We start from the raw sequence: 22803 nt of genomic DNA on the forward strand, positions 1-22803 counted from the left end.
CCCCCCCCCCCCCCCGGGAAAAAAAGGGGGGAAAGGGGAGAAAAGGAGGGGAAAAGAAAGAAAGAAAGGGCAGAGAAAAAGAAGAAGAAAAGGAGGAGGAGAGAAAAGGGAAGAGGAGAAAAAGGAGGGGGAAAGGAAGAAAGGAGAAGAGAGAGGGGAGAGAAAATGGGGAAAGACGGAGAAGAGAAAAGGGGGAAAAGGAGAATAATGAGAAGGGAAAAGAAAGAAAGGGGGATGATATTATAAGAAGGTGTTTTGTTCCGGGAAACATATATGCTGCATTCGCACGTAACAGGTTAATACGAGAAATCACAACCTGTACGGAAGGGAGGGGGGGGGGGGGGGCACATCTTCTCAGGATCGATGGAAACGAGCCGTCCCGCAACTCATTTCGTCCATTTTTAATTCGCCTTGACAGTTATTTTCAGAAAGTACTGCTCCCTGCTCGCGCCGCTCATTACATTTTGTTAGAGGCCATTTCAGGGCAGTTACCCCCCCCCCCTCGAAAAATTACACCCCACCCCCCCCCCCCCCTCTCTCCCAAGTACAATTACCCTGTGGATAAATTTCCCCTAAGACAATTGCCAAAAGAAAAGGACCGGTATTCAATTCAATACTTAGAATAAGTAAATTACTAAGCTAAGAACTTAACTTATCTCGTATTCAAATCTCATGTTACCAAAATGTCCTTTTCGTGCGACAAAGTCCGGCCCGAGAATTGTAAAAAAAGGGGTGTATTAAATTTTCACCCAGAGACTTCTTTAAAAAAGGGTGTTTTTTCTTTATTTCTCTCATCTCTTTGGACTCCTGAGAAATTATTCCAAATTGAGGGGGGTACATTGAGCATTTTTCATGATTTAGGATTGTCTTCAAGGCAGGAAAATCCAGCGAAAAGCCCGCGAAAGGGGGGTTCGGAAATGTTGGCAGTCCTCAGATAGGGGGTGCTTTCAAAAAGAGGGAACAAGCATACGCGTACCCTAAATAACACTGAGTGGGGGGCCGGGGCCCCCTCTCCACCCTCTGCAAATACGTACGCTTACACTTGTGGGGGTTAGCTATGAATTTAATATTTGTTCTGTTCTGCAACTTAAAATAATTTCACAAAATAAATAGCGCCTGAAAATTCAGTTACTGAAAGATCCATGCTAGATTTCAGTGAGCAGTATTGACCGAGTTGTCTATGATTTGGGGCGATTTTTTGTTCTTAACTGATGAAGTTACTGTGGCCGTGATGTTCGTGTTCCGTTATTTATTTCTTTTCATTTTCTGTAGATGCGTCATTTCTGCAGTGGATGGAGGTAAATAAAAATATCGCTATTGAAAATGCTGTTGCTTGAATACTTAAGTCAAACCTTGTTTTAGTAAATTCTAATTAACATGATAATGAAGGGAGAGGGGAAAATGTTTTCATTGTTGCAATGAATGGTAGCGATAAAAATTTGATACTCCGCACTAAATGTAGATTCTAACATTACCAAACTCGAACTTGAATGAGTGGGACTTGTGTGAGCGTGACTGTTGTGAGCGTGACGAGTCGGCCTAGCTAGATCTACGTTAGACCGAAAGCTTCAGTCTCTATAATCGTCGGTTGTTCCACTGAGACTACGTCTGGCTCCACTAGACCTCCGGTTATAGAGACTGAACGATCGCCTATACCAGCCTATGTTGAAGATATCACAGCTAGATTTTAGCCACTAGGCCCCTCCCACAAACATGACAAACTTGCCACGGCCGTATTGTTGCCCCCAAAATCCCCCAAAATGTCATTTTACCTCGTCCATATCCAATTTTAAATTAGGCCTAGGCTATAATACATCGGTTCCACTTACTAACTTGATTGAAATAATCCGTTTAATGGTCCCTTTTAAGGAAATTATGGGTCAAAATCGACATCCATGTTGAAAATCTAGCAAGCCGTGTAATACTCTCGCTGCCGTTAATCTCGTCCCTTCTAGTCTACGCCGAAGGCAAAATGATTATGAAGGAAAAACTGTGATAACGCCATTACGAACGTGTAGATGGCGCACAGTTTTTCCTTCAGCTGAGCTAGATCACTAGTAACTCCGGGAAGCTCCAACATCGGCGGCGCCGCTGCGGCACCGGTGTTTGAGTTTCCCGGAGATAGCTCGCTAGCTGAGCTCGAGTCGAAGAGATTTGACACTTTGAAATTGTTATCTGTTGGTTTGCATCATTATTGCCGTAGATGTACGAAACCTGAGCTTAGAATTAGTAAAAGTATTACTAATGTCTACGTTTTTAAACGACTGTCTGATTTTCTTGTGAAAATTTTATTTTGAAAAATGATTATCGAAATTCATGGCCAGAAATGATCACAGTCTGGGGTCTATTATGTTACATTTCTTGCATCAAATCCATGCATGAAAACTTAGTTATTGAACTAGAAAAAGGGGTTTCTTTTTTAATAGGCAATTATGAAGCAGGAAGCCTGAAACCTTAGCCTACTAAACAAATCTCAACAAACTGTAGGCCTATCCTTTTATGAATTAATGAAAAAGTACCCCCAGAAAAAAGAGCCTCTGAAAGTTGAAAAAGTAGCCCAAAAATTTCCCAAAAATTTGAAATGGAGCCCCCGAAATGAAAAAACTTAATTTTTTGCCTGCATAGGGGGCCACCCCCGGAATTCTAAAAATATGTTGGTCAAAACAGCGATTGAAATATTGTTTACATCCTAGCTCCGAGACGACTCACTTTCCTGAGCCGCGCCCCCACGGCTTAAGTAGGGCTACCGGGTAGACATAAAGATAATATCCAGGTGCTTTTTTTTTTGCTAGCCCCCAGGGATCATTCGCAACAGTTTGAAAATACTCTTCCCACATTTTTTGAATCGGCTAATTAGGGAGGCGTGAGCTCCACTCAGTCCAAACCATGGTTACATAGCGCACATGAATATGCATTTGGACCACGTACGAATCAATCCCAAGAAGTCATTGCACGTTATATCGGATCACACTTCCAACCCGGAAGTGAGTACACGTTATAAGTCAATGGCGACATCGCGGAGACAATGTTGTCAAGTTTTGCGCATTCAACTTAGCAACATGCGTACGCTATGCATACGCATGTATATTGCGCGATGGAGCATCTGCTAGCTGTTTGGTTAAATTTAGCAAAACAACCTAACTCCGCATTTACGTCTTTTTTGTCGAGTCCGACCCAAATGAAATGAATATTGCAGAGTTTTGGAGGGGCTGTATCTTTTGATAGAAATATGAAATTTGAAATATATTATTATTATTACATTTTTTATTCACATATTTTTTTTAAATGGTGAAAAACGATCCTAAATTGAAGATTGAAAAATCGTACAGACACCCTACTAATGCTAACCCTATTCATCCATGTTGTATCGTCGATTCAACATGGCTAAGAGAAAGTATGCATGCGCGGTAGCGGTGCAGCAAGTATGAATATTCATGCTAAAGTCAAAGAGCGCAGTTTGCCTGAAATTGCTGAATATGCATAACTCAAAGAAAAAGAGCCCTTCTCAATCTCATGCATATTCAACAATGAATATTCATAATCTGCTTCGTCGCTACTGGGCATGCGTACTTTCTCTTCACCATGTTGAATCGACATGGATGAAAAGGGTTAGGACGAGGAACCACCCTTTTTATCCATCAAAGACTTCCTCAAATTATAATTTTAAGTGGTTGGACGGCTGTCCAGAGAAGTAAAAAAAACATTGTAATTACGGCCCTAGTGTACGGTACTTTCGTATCCATTTTTTACCGGTTATTCTTGCGCGAAGATGGCCTACTAAAACATACCAAAAATCAACTAAACCCTCATCAATTGTTCAAATAATGGTCATGATTTAAAATTTGTTCTGTTTCTCACCTGTTTGGTGTCAATTTTGTTATCTCTTTTGGAGTATTTTTCCTAAAAACCAAATCATTATAATATACACTTTCTCACAGGTTTCACGGCACACCGCTGCACAATTACAGTACAATTGCGTACCCAATACCGACGAAGAGGTGCAGGCAAGCCCGCGTGCGTGAAGTTAGCGACCATAATAAGAATTACAGTCGATAACTTCACAGACGCTTTTCCGATTACTTCCGGCTCATGAAAATAAAAAGCGAATTAGTTCATGTACAGTTCCTTATGATGTTTTATATGTAAGATTAGTGCCCACACATCCCCAGTCAAGTAATTTTGATTAATATTTCAGGAAATGTTGCTCCATTTCCTTTCGCTTGTCTCCTGTAATGGTAAGCACTGTGTAGTGCTCGTATTATCAGAAGAGTGGTAGCGAAACGCAATTATCATTACAAAAGCATATTTCCCCCTTTGAAAGTGGCCCGTTAGTTTGCAGCTAGGCAATCTTTTGTTTATGTATCTGCAAGGAAGATCCAGTTAAGCACATGCCTGATATATTTCTCCTGGTGGCATCGAAGATGATACAAAAGGAATGAGCTAGATAGGACTCCATCCCTTAAAACTTCTTGATGGAACAGTGCATACAGCACCCATATTGTATCTTGTCTTAGAATTACTCAATTTTTTCCATTATGTTCATAAACTTCATTAATGGGTGATGAGAAACCCAAATGCTGTGAAAGTACGAGTCAGTAGTCAGTACCTTATATCAACAAATTTTAGACTCTAATTAAGGCGAATTAACAAAACTTACGAGTTTCTTATTTACTATTCAGAAAAAATTGTAAAGCGTTTCCATGATATGTCCATTATCAGAATGTAAAATTTACAAAAAAATTATTCATGCATTATTCTGGTAGAGATTTATCTCTTTGTTAGCCATATGCACCTGTATAGAGTGGTGAAGTGTGACGTCATCAAAAATCTAATTATAGAATTTCTCAATTTTTTCTTCATTTTCCGAAAGAGAATAAAAAATAACGACCAAATGTCGAGAAAAAAATTGAATATGTTAAGTATTGGCTGAGATATGACCACTTTAATAAATATATGCCGTATGGGAACTCAGTGTTATATGCTCTGGATCCTAATGATTAGGAGCCAGAGCATATAACACCGAGTTCCTATAGGAAATATATTTATTCAGATGGTCATATCTCAGCCAATACTTAACATATTAAATTGTTTTTTTTATTTTCGTTATTTTTTATGCTCTTTCGGAAAATGAAGAAAAAATTGAGAAATTCTAAAATTAGATTTTTATGACGTCACAGCTTCGGTACTCTATGTAATTCTTTTTTTGTAATTGAAATTTTTTGCAATCTGATTTAATGTTTTCATTTACATCTTTTCCTATTCTCTTTTCTTGCAATTTTTTCACAGCATGAGATGCGGAACATAAAATTGATTTTCAGAAATGGCCATTACCACATCATCGTGGCAAGAAGAATTCTGCAGTACTGTTAGTGTTAGTCTTATACCGGGACTTGTAAAACGCCACAATGGCTGCCTCAAAAGAAGATTCACACAGCCAATTTCACCAAAATGTCAAACAATCAAACCTGAAAGCCAATGGCCAGTACGACCAACCGATCAGGCACTCTCGCTCCCATTCCACAAGCGATCTTCCTGCAAGAGAGTTTGAGGAAAGGACGTTAAAACCCTCCTTGTACGAGGAAGCCGGAACGGAGAGTCCGGATGACGCGCTTTACTCGGAAGTGAGCTCGCTAGACAGTAATTTCTCCTGTGCATGCTGCTATGAGCTCATGGTGCAACCCACAACGTTGAACTGTGGACACAGCTTTTGTCGGCTGTGCCTAGCCAGATGGTGGAAGACGTCACAGAAGACTACATGTCCAGAGTGCAGGCAACCTTGGACTGGATTCCCTCATATCAACATCATCATCAGGTAATCAAATAATGCTTGTCTCCTCCTACCCTGCTTTTGCCACTGTAGGTTGAGTATTCAAGTGGTAGTGACAGAAAAGACTTGTTCAGAAATATGACCATAAGGCCTTAACAAAAAAAAGATGTTGTATTGCCCTTTAGGTACCAAAACATGGGTCAGTCGGTCAGAAAACTTTTTTTTTTTAACTTCTCTCTATTTGGACTGATATTTCTCAGTTTTTAATTTTGTTTAATATTTTTTTCTCTAAAAAACAGTAAAAAAAAAAAAAAAAAAATTAAAACCCCATGTATATTACTTTAAAGCTATCCATCTCATTATTGTTTATATCTCCATTGGTTGTTGTGACATGTGCTCTAATTTGTCCAAGACATAGGGTTAGGGTTCCAACAGGGTTTTTGGTTTGGTGTAGAGGTTGGGTTAGGGATATATTTAGTCCAGGGTTGAAGTTCAGAATTCAAGCTTTAGTGGAGCAATTGTCGCTAGAACCTGTGTTTGAAACCCTCCATTGCAGTGTGGGTACACAATAAAGCAAATTGGTGCTGATTTTCCCTCAAACAGCCTATTTTTGTACTTCTCCATCCCTATGCAGGAACACGATCGATAAGCTACATCCCAAGGCCATTCGCAGGCGTACCGCCTCCCTCCAACCCTTCGAAGACACCAAGCTTCTCCAGGAGTTTGAGGAGTTTGGAGAGGCGGAAGAGAAGACGAGAGAATCAGAGACGGCAGGAGGAAGGCAAGACAGACTCAGGAAGGGGTTCGTGTGGGGAGTCCTCACAACACTGGGCCTTGTGTTTGTAAGTGTAATAATCAATATTAGACCAGTTCTGATATACATGTAGTGCTTTATACCTTTGAAAATGTTCTCAACGCTCTTAGGAAAAGGTTTAATAGAAAGAAGCAAATGTCAGCGGAGCAGGTTAATGGTTTTCCTTTTTTTCTTTTTTTCCTTTTTTATGCCTCCGTTACGAAGTAGCCGGAGGCATTATGTTTTCGGGTTGTCCGTCCGTCCGTACGTACGTACGTCCCGTTCTAGTGATTGCATTATCTAAATAACCGATTGATGGATTCGTGCCAAACTTTGGTCATGTATGTATCTTGCAGAGCCGATGAACTGATTAGATTTTGGGGTCACAAGGTCAAAGGTCACAGGGCTCATTATATATGCAAAAACTGCTCATGATCGCGTTATCTCAAAAACTGATTGATGGATTCCTGCCAAACTTTGGTCATGTATGTATCTTGCAGAGCCGATGAACTGATTAGATTTTGGGGTCAAAGGGCTCATTATTTATGCAAAAACTGCTCATGATCGCGTTATCTCAAGAACCGATTGATGGATTCCTGCCAAACTTAGGTCATGTATGTTACTTGCAGAGCCAATGAACTGATTAGATTTTGGGGGTCACGAGGTCAAAGGTTACAGCGCACATTATGTATGCAAAAACAGCTCGTGATCGCGTTATCTCAAGAACCGATCAATGGATTCCTGCCAAACTTAGGTCATGTATGTTACTTGCAGAGCTGATGAATTGATTAGATTTTGGGGTCGTGAGGTCAAGGTCAACGGTCATGCAGCTCATTATGTATGCAAAAATAGCTTGTGATCGTATTATCATTAGAACAGATTGATGGATTCCTGCCAAACTTAGATCATTTATGTCTCTTGCAGAGCCAATGAACTGAGTAGATTCTTGGTTCATAAGGTCAAAGATCATGGGCTCATTATGTATGCAAAAATAGCTTGTGAATGCATTCTCATTAGAACTCACAGATGGATTACTATTTAACTCAGGATATCTTGCAGAGCCAATGAACTGAGTAGATTTTAGGGTCATGAGGTCAAAGATCAAAGGTTCATATATGTATTTGAGAAATTGCTTGTAATCACGATATTCTGAGAACCTGTTAATGTATTACAATTGAACTTGAATTTGAAAAATTTCTTCTGTTTTGGTTTGTAAAATTGCTCTATGACGGAGGCATCATTTTCGACTGTGCTCAGTCGAAGTTCCATCTAGTTTCATTCTTGCCATATCATTCTGAAGCTTTGAAAAGGTCTTCTATGTTTAAGTAGGTCATGCAACATGGTATTTATGATTAATATTAAGAATGTGTCTTCTTATGTAGCACTGCTCATGTCTACCCCACATCCATGCTTTAGGCCACACAGCATTAAACATGCAGAGTAAAAATGTTGTTTATTATTGTACAGTTTTCACATGATATGGTTTAAATGATTTACTGTCAAGCATTGTGTACTGACTTGCATTTTGTCATCTTGTCCCAAATGTGTATTAATGTCTTGCCAAAGGACACTAGTGCCACACTCACCCAGGGCTCCACTAACATTTTTAGTAGGGGATCCAGATTTAAATTTTTAGAGTCTTTAAGCATGAGCCTATGTACACATTTTGAAATTTGAGGGGCCCAGACATAGATTTGGGGCGGGCGCCTGTTAGTGTCTCAACCTGTGGATTGAGAGTCGAGTGAAAAATTACTATACCACTGTTACCACAACATTTCCACTGGCACTTATTGTCAGATTTAAATACTGTAAATTACTATGGTCTGACGATAAATTAGGTTCTGATGAAATGAGTATGTATCACAAGAAAATCAAGCAACTTCAAGAGTAAAATATAGTGTACAAATAGTTTATTTAAGAGCCATCGGCTCAATATAATTGTACATGCAAATAATTGACAAAAATAAAATGATTTGGAATCACTATGAAATTAGAGTATAGGAGTATATCCTATCACTGTATATATCGTCTTATCGGTACTCGATTATATCACAATATATCACTCCATACTTCCCGGTTCCAACATTCAATATTTCCCAAGGAAAATAGATTACCTGATGACCAAGTCATCCTTCGAGGTATAACATACAATCAATCATCCACTGATTCTAGCCCGGTCTTTGTATATAAAGTAAACTGTTGTGGGTTAGAGAGTCCCGATTTAGAGTTCGTAAATACCACCTCTTCCTGTTTCTGAGTAGGTGAAACGAAATACTCTGGTGTATGTAGTAACCCCGTGCGGTGGTGCATGACCTGCTAAGCCTGTCCAACCTGACCGGTGTACGACCGCAACGGTCGTTGACTCAACGACTTGACGCGAGTAGGTTGCCTGAGCGTGTCGCAGGGGTGTAAATCCGTACCGAGGGGTGGGGGGGATCATCGGCGATAGCCATCACATACAAGCACGAGCACACGTGCGCCCACACTAATTTACGCAAACACACAACACACACACACACACACACACACGAAAGAACTCAGTTTCCCCCTCTCGCGCAAAGCGCGTAAGCCTTGACGTTTCCTTTAATTATTAGAGAAAGCAGACGATTGGATGTACTGTTCTCGACTCTTGATTCTCGTCTGAATTCAGTTTCCCATTCCCGCGCGAAGCGCGAAAAGCTTAGACGTTTGATTTAATTAATATCAAAAGAAGACGATTCGTTGCACCATTTGCTACTCTTATTAAGCCCTATTTATCTGAATTCAATTCAATTCATTCAATATAAACAACAAATTAATTCATTCATAGACCTACACAAACATCACATGCATTGCAGCCCTTAAATGTCATCCCCTCGTCCCTTAAGTTTTAGGTGTGAACAAATGACAACCACCGAGTAGGACTTGGGCAATGCAACAGTTACCGTATTATTTATCACTCTCACGTCGCGCAACTACTCTTAATGATCGTGACATACTGTATACGTGTAGGCTATACAGTTATACATACATTACAAAAAAAAAACTCATTTCTCATGCATTATGCTGAAAGTGACACCATCACATTTTTTTTCTTCTTCTTCTTCCTTTTTTTTTTCTCTCTTTTTTTTTTGTAATCTCAGGGGGGGATGATTGTACAGGCCATCCCCCCCTACTTCAAGCCCCCTCCCCCATCCCCCCGGGATTTACGCCCCTGGCATGTCGACTACGAACACATGTCCATTCACTCCATTGATGGTGCCTAGGATTATGGCTACGAGCCCAGCTTGTCCCTAAAAGAAATAAATGGAAACCAAATAGCCAACCATCTACCAAAGTAAACACGATAGCTATAGCGATGTAAATCCTAACAATTTACAACAATCATTTACAATCTCTAGAGCTTGGCTTCACTGACATAAACCACTAAAATAAGCGACATTTATAAATGACCATGTACGGTATCTTTCACCTAGAAATTATAGAATAACACCTATGTCTTTACATATAGTGACAATGGTGACAATGTTAGTGAATAATTTCTTGCGTGCGCTATAACTTTCTCCTTTTTTTTATCATTCTATCACTTTCTCTTTCTGTCTTTCCTTATTTTATCCGTTGTTTCTTCCTTCCATCATCTCCTCTTATGTTATTCTTTTTTTTTCTTTCTATCACTTTCTCTTCTGTCTTTTCTAATGTTATTCTTTGTTTTTCCTTCTTTCACCTTCTCTTATGTTATACTTTTTTTTATCATTCTATCACTTTCTCTTTCTGTATTTCCTTATTTTATCTTTTGTTTCTTCCTTCCCTTATCTTCTCTCATGTTATTATTTTTTTATTTATCATTCTATCACTTTCTCTTTCTGTCTTTCCTTTTTTGTATCCTTTGTTTCTTCCTTCCATCATCTTTTCTTATGTTATTCTTTGTTTTTATCATTCTATCACTTTCTCTTTCTGTTTTTACTTTCTGATTTACGCTGCGATGTAGCAAGATGAAGTCATTATGACGACGGGTCACTAGTTTTCTGACAAACCCCAAATCATCGATGAACGGGTTCGCAAATTTGGCCTGACGACGCCAGACGACCCGACGCATGCGCAAATCGCTGAAATGACGTCACATCTACGCACAAATCATATATTTTACCTAACTCTATGGCTCAAATCAACTAACAGCGCTGTAACAGCATGCGTGTCTAACAGCGCTCTAACAACGCTTCCTGTACGGTCATTTTACCCGTGCTGTTAGTAGCTGATTTGTTAGTGACTTGTTAGCGCTAACAAACCTGCTACTAACAGCATTTCTGTGCGGCCCGCCCAGCTCTACTAGAGACCCCAGTTAGTTGACCTAGTAAATTGCCACCAACAACATCTATTCAGCTAACACCTGTCCATTACATTCTCTGCCTAAAAAAGAAATCCCAGTCACATTGTGACACTTAAGTCTGTCATATAGTGATTCCCATGCTGTTACAGTATTGCCAACGCACAGTAAAAGTGCAGTCATCTTCAAATGCCTTTTCCCATGACTTTGAAGCCACCTTTCCTGACCCATATTCTATTCAGTTTCATTTTTTTCTCCTCAAGAGATCAACAGATGAAAATACATATATGAACAGACAAATGTATGACAATACATAAGATGAATTATAAAAAGTGAGGAAGGCAGTGGCCAAAAAGGAAACAAATCTTGTAAGAGGCCAACTCTTTAAAGGTACTATGTCCCATTTGCAGGCCCCAAAAATGAAGAAGTTAAATTCCAACTGCATTTGAAAGATAATACTATTAGTTGTCAAATCGACTTTAGGGCTATAGAGCCCAAAAGTAATAGTCTTGATTTTCAGACAATCGTACTGAATGGTCATACGTTTTATGCTGCGCAAAGATTCAATCAGTTTAATCTTGGCCATCACAAAAAGTGGGTTATTGATGTAGACAAATGCTCATGTACCCTTTACAACTCTTTTCATGTATGTTATTACCAAAGAAGAAAAAAGCCAGTCAGTCACTCAATAGTGTCTGACAGTGAAGTCTAGCAAGTAAACGGGTTTCCTTGCATAATTTGAATATGAGGACACTGCTAACGTTTAAATTTCACAGATAGGACATACATGACATATTCATAATTCCTGCAAAGTTCTACAGAATTTGAGGTTGGCTGCAAAAGGGACATAGTACCTTTAAGAAAACAAGATATACAATATACAACATAAAAACACATAAAATAGGATCACAACATAAGATAAGAAATGAAGTAACTAACCTAACAAACAAAAGAGCCTAATATTGAATCTAATATATAGATAATAAAAATGCTTTATATTTCCTTTTAAAAACAGAGGCATTAATTCCTCTTCTAACTGTTACTGAATATAACCTCTTTTTTTACTCTTCTCGACCATCTTGCAGTTTTTCCAGATCCTGTTGAATTGGAACAGGCAGGACAGTGAGATGTTGGTGTACAAACCCCTTTCAAGATGGAGACCTGCCGACGTCTCACAGTGGCTATCGGAGCTAGGAGCCTGGGCTGCCGATGGCTACAGTAGGCAGTTCAATGCTAGTGAAATAAGTAAGTAGTCCGCCCCCCCCCCCACTCAGTGTTATTTAGGGTACGCATATGCGTGTTCCAACCGACCCCCCCTTTTCAACAAAAGTCCGGTGTGTAAAGTCAATACGGCTCGACCTTTTTCTTTTGTATACAAGCCTTTTTCAGCACCCCCCCCCCCCCCCCTTTTCAGCAAAAGTCCAGTGTGTAAAGTCAATACGGGTCGACCTTTTTCTTTTGTTACGAAAAGGACATTTTGGCAACACACATGGGGTCCGTCCGTTCTCGGAATGGGGGGGGGGGCCAGGGTAAGTAGAAGAGTATGTTTCTTGAATTCTTGAGCACAGACTTTATTGATTGACAGATAATATTTTCTCTCTCTTAAAAAAAATAAAAATCAGACATAGTTTGTTCATGTGACTAATTGCCTTGTGTAACTCCATAGTGGCAAATCTTTATCTTCATTTAGTTTTTCTGAGAAAAGAGGTTATATTCAGGAATTGTTTGAAGATGAATTTATGTCTCTGTATTAGCAGAAGCTACAGGTCTTTTATTTGCTTTGTGACTTGAAATGACTTCACTGATAAATGATTGATTGGGCATGTATTGTAAACAATTTTGGGGGTGCCTTTTATCACGATGTGCAATCAGTTTTCAAGGTCTTAGTTGGCTACCAGGTGTACTGGCCTGTAATGCATTTGTTTTCAGCATAACCACTCTGATAACTCTCTTAGAAACTACAGGAGTGTTGATTCCTCTAGGTTAGCACATGCAGAGACTCTAGTGTCATTTTGAGTATTGCAGAATGATCTGCCCTCAAAAACAAAGCTCCTTGTTTTAAAGGTAAAGACCAGTATTGGAAACGCCCCAATTTCAAAAAATGAAATGGAAGCTCTCATTACCAATCATGTGAAAGAATACATTTTGACTAATACATGATGATAAAAAATTTGCCGGGAAACCGCCTACTAATTCATATATTTGGTAAATTTGTTTCTCTCATGGACTGTGAGAGATATAGGGTAGTCCCATATACATCTTTCTGTGTATAGTGCCTGTAACTTTACGAAGAATGGGCCAAATTTCTTATCATTTTGATGATTCCAGAACCTTGCAGATGCTAGATGCTAGATGATCAACCTTTTCTGATCGATTCCACAACGTTTCTTTCACAATGCAATCGCATGACCATAACTGGTCTTTACCTTTAAGATTGATTTTTGGGAGAGAGTTTATTACCATAAATTTATCATTGCTTCATCACTGTAATTCTTTATGTCTTGTCGATGAGTTAGTTTAATTTTTATTTGTAAGCTCCATGGGGTGCTACTTAAAGAACCCATCCTACGTTTGAGACTGGAGCTCTTCAACATTTTCCAATGAAATGATAATTTCAAAAATATTTCAAATTTTATTGTTGCTTCATTATTTTAGAGCCCATCTGTACTAGTTTACAGGAGTGATTAGATCACGCTGCAAGGTCACTGACAGGTGGTTATCTCATCAAATCAGCTCTCAATTAACATCAGAAAAAGAGGATCATGGGGGACCAATGGTCACCGATTAGGCATTGTTTGCTATATAGAGGGCGCAAGTAGCTATAAGTAGTGCAGTGGGGCTTTAACTTTTTCTGGATTTTTTAACTTCTTCTCTCTTCTTGTAGATGGGGTGCTCCTGGAGGGACTACAGTCTGAAGGAGAACTGGAGAAGGAGCCGTTCAACATCAACAACTCACTTCATCGGCAGGCCATCCTGATAGCCCTGGAGAAGGTCAAGCAGCTCGGTGGAAAACCTCCAATAGATCTTTGGGAGTTCAAGGTAGGAGGATTGTTTGCAGTCATATTCCATTGTCCTTCCTTTTTGCGTAACAGTGTCTACACTTTTAGACTATCAATTTAGGGTCACTCTTAAAGATAAACTCCAGTTCTGGTAAAAAAAAGAAAATTAATTCTCACAGAATCAAACAAAACTTACACTGAATGTTCAAGATTACAAATAAATGACATGTGCCAAACAATTTTGGAAGAAAATGTATACTGGCTGAGTGATGAGCATAGAAAGACAAGGAAATCAAGGTAGTACTATAGCCCCGACACCATGTGTGTTGTCCCATATATAGCTTTCTGTGTACAGTGCTTGTTACTTTACCAAGACTCGGTCAAATTTATTATGATTTTGATGACTCCAGAACCTTGCAGTGCACACCAATACTTACCTGCTACATGATCAACTGTTTCTGATCCTTTCCACACCTTTTCTTTCACAATGCAATCGCATTACCAGTACTAAAGTTTATCTTTAATGTGTGTTTTAACTTATTCTACAAAGTTCATGGTATGTGATAGAATACAATTCCAGGATTTGATTTCTTCCAAGATTATCATAAACTTTAATCATCAATTATCCCATCTTTACTCTCTTGGTAGGCGTTGCATCAAGGCCTGAGCACTTTCCTATCGTACACGGTGCGAGAGTTCCCTCGTCTGACCATGACCGGCATGTACATGTTCTACTATGAAGATGTTTTCCTTCCATTCATCCATCTCGTCTGCCCAGCAAGGTCCGCCGTCTCTGGAGAAGCAAACATCATTGTGCAATACTATGTAAGTCAGGGGGAAAAGCATTACTCAAAAAGCAGAAACTCTTGTACTAAATATGCAACTTTTACTGATTGATAAAAATTACATTTTCCTTTTTTTGCGGTACAACAATACATGATCATGAATTGAAAAATGTTGTTGTAACGGTAACGAGTCAAGACCACGTCATGAGGGTTTAACAATCCAACATTAATCTGGAATAACTGAAAAAGTTATGGTTTTGCAATAGCTTTATGATTTTGAATGGTAATATTCTCAAATCTCAAGTTTTTGAGAAAGTAAAACTTTGTAATGAATTTAATGATTGATTGTTGATCAGAAACACAACACATTTATTTCTTACGTCATAGCTTTCCACGCAGGTGTAGCTATATATGTGTGGAAGTAGAGAGCACGATTTTGTTCTGAGAGCTCCAAAAGATTTATAGAAAATTTGAAAAAGCACCATTATAAGAAGAATGAATCACAACAAAGAAATCTCACTTATATATTAGCAAATCCAAAAGAGCCATCACATCACAAAAATGATGTTTTCAAATGATGAATGGCTTTCCAATATCAGAGCAGATTGACGTTAAAAATTGAATACTATGCAATATGGCCATTGAAATCGATATCTGTAACTGAAAAAAAAAGTCTTAATGACAATAATCCAAATGAAATATTTATAATAATCTACTCCAATAGACCAGTTCACGGTTAGCACATTACTGCAATGACCCCGACTATCCACAGATCTTCAAAACATGAAGAGGTCCCACTTTGTACATTTTGAAATAATCACTCCTACAGCAATGGATGTGCTATATAAATAGCTATTGTTTCCCCTTTTCAAGAATACTTCCACCTGTGTATCATGGAGTGCACTGAATGTGCATGAATGAATAATGATTACATAACTTTCATGAGCACGACAGCACATATCCAGTATTTTGTCTCCGTGTATTTCAAATTTGTTCTGCAATGACCTTTATCTCCTCATACTCAGACTGCAATTGTGAACTGGCTTATTGAAATGTGCCATCAGGTTATCGCAGGTCACTGTTGAGAACTTTGACCCACTTTACCCAGGCAACAAAATCTATTTCTGTAAACAAGTAGGAATGCAACACCTGTGGATGTTGATTTCAGATCCTGCCTGAAATGTACATTTACAATCTATGAATAGATGAGAATGTCAGGTGGCATGCCAGAGTGTTGATTGCAGTGCAGTGCTTGTAAGACAGGAAATACCATGCATGTACATTCTGAAATCTACAACTTTATATATCAGCTGACCTGGATGCCTCTACCAGTCAAATTAAAGTCATGAACTGACATGAAGTGACCCCGTTTTTCAGCTTCATGTGTAGAAAGTGTATTATGGATTGATGACTTACTGTAGAGCAATGCTATTAATTTCTTTATCATATGTATTGGGGAAAACAAACGGTAGCAGTTCTGGTGCAAAATGAGTTTCTTTTGTACCTCTACATTGGAAAGATGTGTGTTAGAAAGGTGGTTAGCAGAATTTCTGAGTTGAGATTATCAAACATATGATCATTCACCTTCCTTAAGCCAGTGTTGAGAATTGACAACTTTACAACTTTGCTCAGTTGATAATTTGGTCTTAAAATTACATACATTCTGTTAGTGATAATCACTGTTTTTCCTCCTAATTTTCTTTTTATGCCCTTCTATCTTTTCTTCTTCTTCCTTCCTCTTATTTATAAAAAAATGTTGTTTGTTTTTCTTAAATTTCATTGCCTACAGTCTAATTCTTTTCTTACTTTTCTTCATTTCATCTTCTCCATCATGTCATATTCTGTCGATACTTCATTTGATACATCCATCTTCTTTGTTTTACTCATATCCAATCCATTTCCAACCTTTCATGTCTCCTTTTTCAACACCAGAGCGAAGACATTGCCTGGGAGCAGTGGGTGGAGTTCATCCCCAAGTTCCTCTTCCTCCCGTATTACCTGTACGCAGAGTTTGCCTGGAACTTTGCCGATGTAAACGCCTTGCCCGTAGCTTTCACCCTCGCAAACTGTGCCTTCCTCACCATGGTGGAGGCCAAGGCTATCACCGCTTTCGTCAGGCGGGGCGTCAGGTAAGCAAAGCCGCCAACCAATCCTATTTTGGAGGAATGATTTCTATGTTTTTGGCCTTCAAGCTAATGTTATGAACGCTAGATTCCTCTCTTTTTCTGAAAAAAAACACATCTGTGGAAATAGTCAATAAAGTAGACTTGAGAGATTGCTAATTTATGTTGTGAAAGGTTTGCAGGTATAGGTAAGTCAGCTGAAGAGGGCGCTATTTAAACAGTCTCATCAGAGCCATCCATACACAGAGTTTGGCCAACTCGGTTCGAGTTGGACACAATATGGCGACTACTCCTTTGTTAGGCAAGCACAAAACAAAAGAATATACGCCATGTTGTGACCCAGTGAAACCAAGTTGGTAAAACTCTGTGTATAGATGTCTCTGAATCTCATGTTGTTGGTTGAGAGAGATATTACGCCACAAAGATTGCTTTGTATGTCATTTCATGAAGCCTCAAATAGTTTCCTCTCATAGAGAATGCATGTGGGAGGGGACTATTCACATCTCTATGACTGTGACTATCTATTTGTGTCACAACTATTTTACCCTAATTTACTGTGACCAATTTTAAGATTTGTAATGCTCTTTGCAGAAGTTCATACTGGCTTTATGTTAGGGGATATTCAGTGTCAATTACACAATCGAGGGGATTCCTGTTACCTTTCATAATTAAAGGGATCCGGTAACTTTGTCTCAGATTCTGAATTAAAATTCTGGATTTAGCTCATGCTGCAATGATAATTATAAATCTTTATGTCAGTCAGGAACCCCATGACTTTTACAGGCTGATCGCCTGTCTGATTATCAAGATATTTATGATTGGAATTTCATAACACTACAGTGTATTGGAAAAAACGAGTATGGTAAAACCGGTCACTCAAAGATGTTTACTTTTTTGAGACACTTCTTGATCATTTTGAAGCGAAATCTTTTTAGGGCTTCAATATTACACCATTTCACAGACACTGATAACACGTAGAGCCGTGCATCTCAGATTTAACATTGTTTCACGATTCCCTTTAATTGTGTACTTGGATTTGACAGTCATTAATCAATCAGTTTTTAATACCTGTATACTCCTGTTAGAGTAGATCCTTTCCTTCCACACGACTTGTCACCTTTTCTCTTACTGAAAATTCCTTATGAAGCAAATCTTGCTAATAAATCTGGTATACAATATTTGTTAATGATAAAGAGCTTGTCTTTCATCCCGAGTGTAAAAGGGGTTCATGAATTGTAATTGTTAACTGCACTGATGAAGATAAACTACTGATTTCACTCTTTTATGTTGTAGGTCACTACGAACCCCACATCTTCTCAATTTGGCAAATCCACAAAATAATTCCTGATAGGTTAAATTATTGTGAAAGTGCAAATCTCTGATTCGTAGACATGTTTTTCTTTCTACACACACACAGGACTACATTCTTCTCCTTGAAGCGTCAGACGAACATGTTATTCGTCATCTTCTTCAGTTGTCTCCTCTGGCCCATCATACCCACTATCCTCACAGACCTCATGTTCTACATCTCCATGTATTACTCACCTTGTATCAACTTCTATGAAGTTTTCATGCAGTGAGCCAGAAGCAAGAAGGCCGTTATTGACATTGACAATATATAGCTCTTATGTTCCTAATACCTACATCTACCCGCTAGAAGGCCATTATTGCCATTGATGATATATAGCTCTTACAGGTTTAATACCAACATCTTCCCCGCTAGAAGGTTGTTACTGCCATTAACAATGCAAAGATATAAGGTCCTAATACCAAAAAATTGTTCAATGAAGAGGGAATAATTCTGAATCATGCAAAAGCAGATCTATATCTGTGTGTTATATTTCTTGTGGGTATCCATTCAGAAGCCTGTATTGAAATTTTCAGGTGAGCTTGTGCTTGACTTTTTTTTCTTCTCGGAAGCATCAAGAAAATATACATTGTAGAAAAGAAATCAATTTGCAAATTTTTTAAATAATGTCCCAACTAATGGGTGCTAAACAAAAGAACATTGGTGTACTTAAAATTGTATTCCGATACTTGTGCGTGGAGCTTGATTTTTATCATTTTGTCATATCTGAACTAAACATATTTTGTATCATTGAAGACTCATTGTTACTAATTATCAGAATATACCACCTCACATATCATGTCATTTCTTTAGAACTCTTTCTAGGCTACAAACAGTATCAATTTTGTTACAGTCTTCGAGAATAGTTTATTGTGATCCTATGTGGACAAGTTGAGAATGCTGATAAATTCTTGGATTGATCGTGAGACCAATGAAATCTGAGAACATGCTACCCTCTGTCAAAAGATTTAATGTAGCTAATTTTGACCTTTTTTTTGCCACATTTGTATACGGAGAGATGGTAGGATCGAAAAAGATAATTATGCAAGGATGCATAGGAGAGGAGATAGAAAGGAGCTTAGATGGACTGTCAGAAGTAGACGGTTAACAGGGGGGGCATTTCACAAACTTGTCATCAGTGATAAATGACAGTTTTTGTTATAAGCTACTGAAATCCTTGCTTCTGATTGGTTATCAGCAGATTTGTCACTGATTTTTGTCATTTGTCATTGAGAAAGGCTTTGTGAAAAGCCTTCCTGGTCTACCTCTTGTCTGAGCTCATCGCATGGCTCAAGACAGGAAAATCTGTAGAACAATCATCAATAATAAGAATGGCAAAGGGTCAGTCATGACTTATTGGACCACGATACTATGGAAAATTATAGTTATGTTATGAGGTTACATTTATCTGCTAAAATATTCTACCTTATGAATATTAATTCAATAATGACCTGTGTGAATACATGTACCAAAATTATTATATTTTTAAGCAGAGCACTGGTATGTAATGTACATGCTATGTTATAGTTTTGTATTACCTTCTGTTATTATGTTTTAAAATATTTTGTGTATTTTATTAAGCGATCACCTTATAGTTGAACCTGTATCTTCTTTTCTTGCTGTTTGTTTTCATAAAAATGAAAAGTCTACCCCTGCAAACTTGCTACTTAAATACATAATTGCCCACATACAGATAGAAAACATAAGCGTACCGAGAGCTGGTCACTTTTGTTAAACTTCTGGGGGTTGTTTCACGAAACCAAGTCCATAACAGTCGTATCTTTGTCCGCGACCTTTAGAGATGTCAGGAAGCGGACAAACTTTTTCACACAACCATGATAAGCAACACATTCATGATTTCACTACTATCGGCTAAAAACTAAAGTCTCTGTCTCGATCCATCAGATTTTTATCCTGGATTACCAAGATAGATTGAGGCTTAATTTCACTCAAATTGTTTCCAAAAGTAAAAATACAAGAGAGTGTCGGGGAAGTTGTCCCTTGCGTTGGCAAAGACGGTTTATGAAATGCTTAGCGGTCAAGTCGAGTGACTGCGTCAAGATGTCCTTGATCTTGTACTCATGACGATTTTGTGAAACCACTCCCTGCTGTCCTCACATTTATTTCACATGTAGTGGTTCATTAAGCCTTTGACACTCAAGCTCGTATCATGTATAGTAATTTCAATTTTTATCTTGTTCTCTTTCTTATGTCAAACATGTTGATTGATTTTTAAATTAAACTAAAAACTTGAAATAATCATCTGATGAAAATACAGGCCCGTCAAATCACCTTTTGTCTGCTACAACCCAGAACTCGTACTTTTACACAGATTTAATACTTGCCGGATTCTCAACAGACACATTGTGTAAATAATATATGTGGTGAAATCAAATTATAAATTAGAGATTTTATCTCCTTTTACCTTTTTCATTTGTAAACTAGTTGAAATAATGTTCATAAATGACTGCAACTATATTTACAGTGCAAAATTATATTTGTTATTCCTATGTTTATTGTTAGGATTTATGAATTTAGTTAGATTTCAGCCTCTCGGTTGAAAGTTGTCATTGTCAAGAATCTATTTCCTTTCATTTGTAATTAGTTGAAATATTGTTCATAAATGACTGCAAATATATTTACAAGGCAAAATTATATTTCTTATTCCTTACTTTTATTGTTAGGATTGATGAAGTCAGTGTACTTCAAAATGATGCAGAACCCTATATTTGTTTTGCTAAGTTATATGTATATTGTCAGTTTCTTTACCTGAAATTAACAGACATGAATTATTCCCACAATCAAAAAGTTAGTTTACTTCAAAATGATCTAGAACATTATATTTGTTTCACTATATAAGATGTACGTTTTATATATATATAAATTGTCAATTTCATTACTTGTAACAACCATACATACCAGTAAGTTATTCCCGCATATATGCTTATGATATTCAGTTCCATTTTCAAAGATCATAGTGCAGCTAGTGGATAATATAGCATTAAATTCAGGGTCTTATCTATTTGTAGGTGGGGAAAATACTCTCATTGACTCCTATATATATATGAGTTATATACCACTAGTTGTACTTCCGTATACATGTAGGCCTACCTATTATATGCTAAATTCTCCATGAATTATTCAGATGCTATGTACGCAGTTGAGATGTATTGAATGTGACCACTGTTCAGCATTTATCAAATGTGATGTTACCAAAAAGAATAGAAGCTTCTATGAAGCTACAAAGACAGATGTAATAGGAAATGTTTACCGGTAGACCAAAGCATGGGCATTAAGGAGATTTGTGTTTATTTGGCATATCATTTTTTTCAAATTGAAAAAAGGATTGTTATGAAAATACAATAAACATTGGCAGACATTGACTCGGCCAATGATGCTTTTACGATATTTGAAGTGTTTAGGTGACTGGAATTGGCTTGCTGTGTAACTATATCCTTTAAGATCTGAAATGGTTAATCCCAATACAGCTATCTTCTTCATTGAACTGCTTACCGGATAACTTCTATAATGTGTTACAAATTTAGATTGTTGTGAGGATACTTGCATATATTGGCTTTGCATTTAGATCCACTGCATGTGACAAATGTTTTACACTTCTGATCTATGATGACTTGACGTTACAACTCGTATCATATAAAGTGATTCTACAGTTAAAATTCTATATTCTAATATTCTAAAAATAAATATTCTATTAAGTCAAGTAAGGAATGTCAGTTGAATATTAGCAAAGCTTACAGCACCGTGTATTACTTCTCTTTAATATATGTTGGATTTTTTTCCTATCATTATTGATTTAAAAGAAAAAAATTTAACACCTAGAAAATGAACACAAACTTGCAGTGTCCATGCACATAATGAAGGCAATATTAGTTTGGAGACAGAAGGGTGTTAATTCATAAACTTGAACACAGATTTAAAGCCCTTCTGGCTCTCAATAGCTGAGATGGGATATCTAAGATTGGTTTTGCTTTTTCACCCTTTGTAACTTGGGAAGGACAGAGCTAGAATGCTAAATATTAATACAAGGATCAAAAGCAATTTACTTTGTATTTACTCTCCTAGATCATGCTTATACGTATAAACTCTTGTTTGATTTTATCATTTTGGGAATAAGTTTGTCTTAATGAAGATTGGTTGGTGTGTGTTCTTCAGATTTTTAATTTTTGTTTGTTAATGAAAAAATTACTTATTGTGAGAAGAAATCATCTGATATTGTACATGTCCATACACATACTTATTTTTCTTAGAGCATCTGGTATATGTGAATAAAACATGAAATGAGATTTTAAAGTAATATTTGATGTGTATTTTATTTCATTTTGTGTTCTGATTTCCCACGGTTTAATTTCATTTTATTTTATTTTGTTTCTTGGGAGGGAGGTGCAGGGATGCTCCATCCACCTTTTTTTGTCAGTTATGGAATGGGGACACAATATGTCCTTGTTAATTTGCATGTATTTATTCTTATGTTATTTCCTTATTTTGTGTATTTATGTATTATTATTTCTTGTTTTAGTTATGTTCTATTTATTTATTCATTTATTTATACATTTTAGACCCCCGAGGACAATACCCCCCCCCCCCCCCCCCCCCCCCCTCATGGACAAACAAGGACAACCACACCCAGAAGATTTTCAGGTTTGGCCGACAATAAGACCATGCAG

The 22803-nt window shown here is 37.7% G+C and overlaps 1 protein-coding gene across 1 annotated transcript; it reads left to right on the plus strand.

Moving 5' to 3' along the window:
* Window positions 1-1150: 1150 nt before the first annotated feature.
* On the plus strand, window positions 1151-22433 carry LOC590582 (bifunctional apoptosis regulator). The gene is made up of 8 exons (XM_030984378.1): window positions 1151-1298; window positions 5287-5812; window positions 6402-6609; window positions 11949-12108; window positions 13748-13902; window positions 14511-14687; window positions 16580-16776; window positions 18188-22433. The coding sequence occupies exons 2-8, from the start codon at window positions 5406-5408 to the stop codon at window positions 18348-18350; spliced, it is 1467 nt and encodes a 488-aa protein (XP_030840238.1). The 5' UTR covers window positions 1151-1298; window positions 5287-5405; the 3' UTR covers window positions 18351-22433.
* The last annotated feature ends 370 nt before the right edge of the window (window positions 22434-22803 follow it).

This window comes from Strongylocentrotus purpuratus, unplaced genomic scaffold (genome assembly GCF_000002235.5).
Source record: "Strongylocentrotus purpuratus isolate Spur 01 unplaced genomic scaffold, Spur_5.0 spur5_scaffold_14, whole genome shotgun sequence".
NCBI lineage: Eukaryota > Metazoa > Echinodermata > Echinoidea > Camarodonta > Strongylocentrotidae > Strongylocentrotus > Strongylocentrotus purpuratus.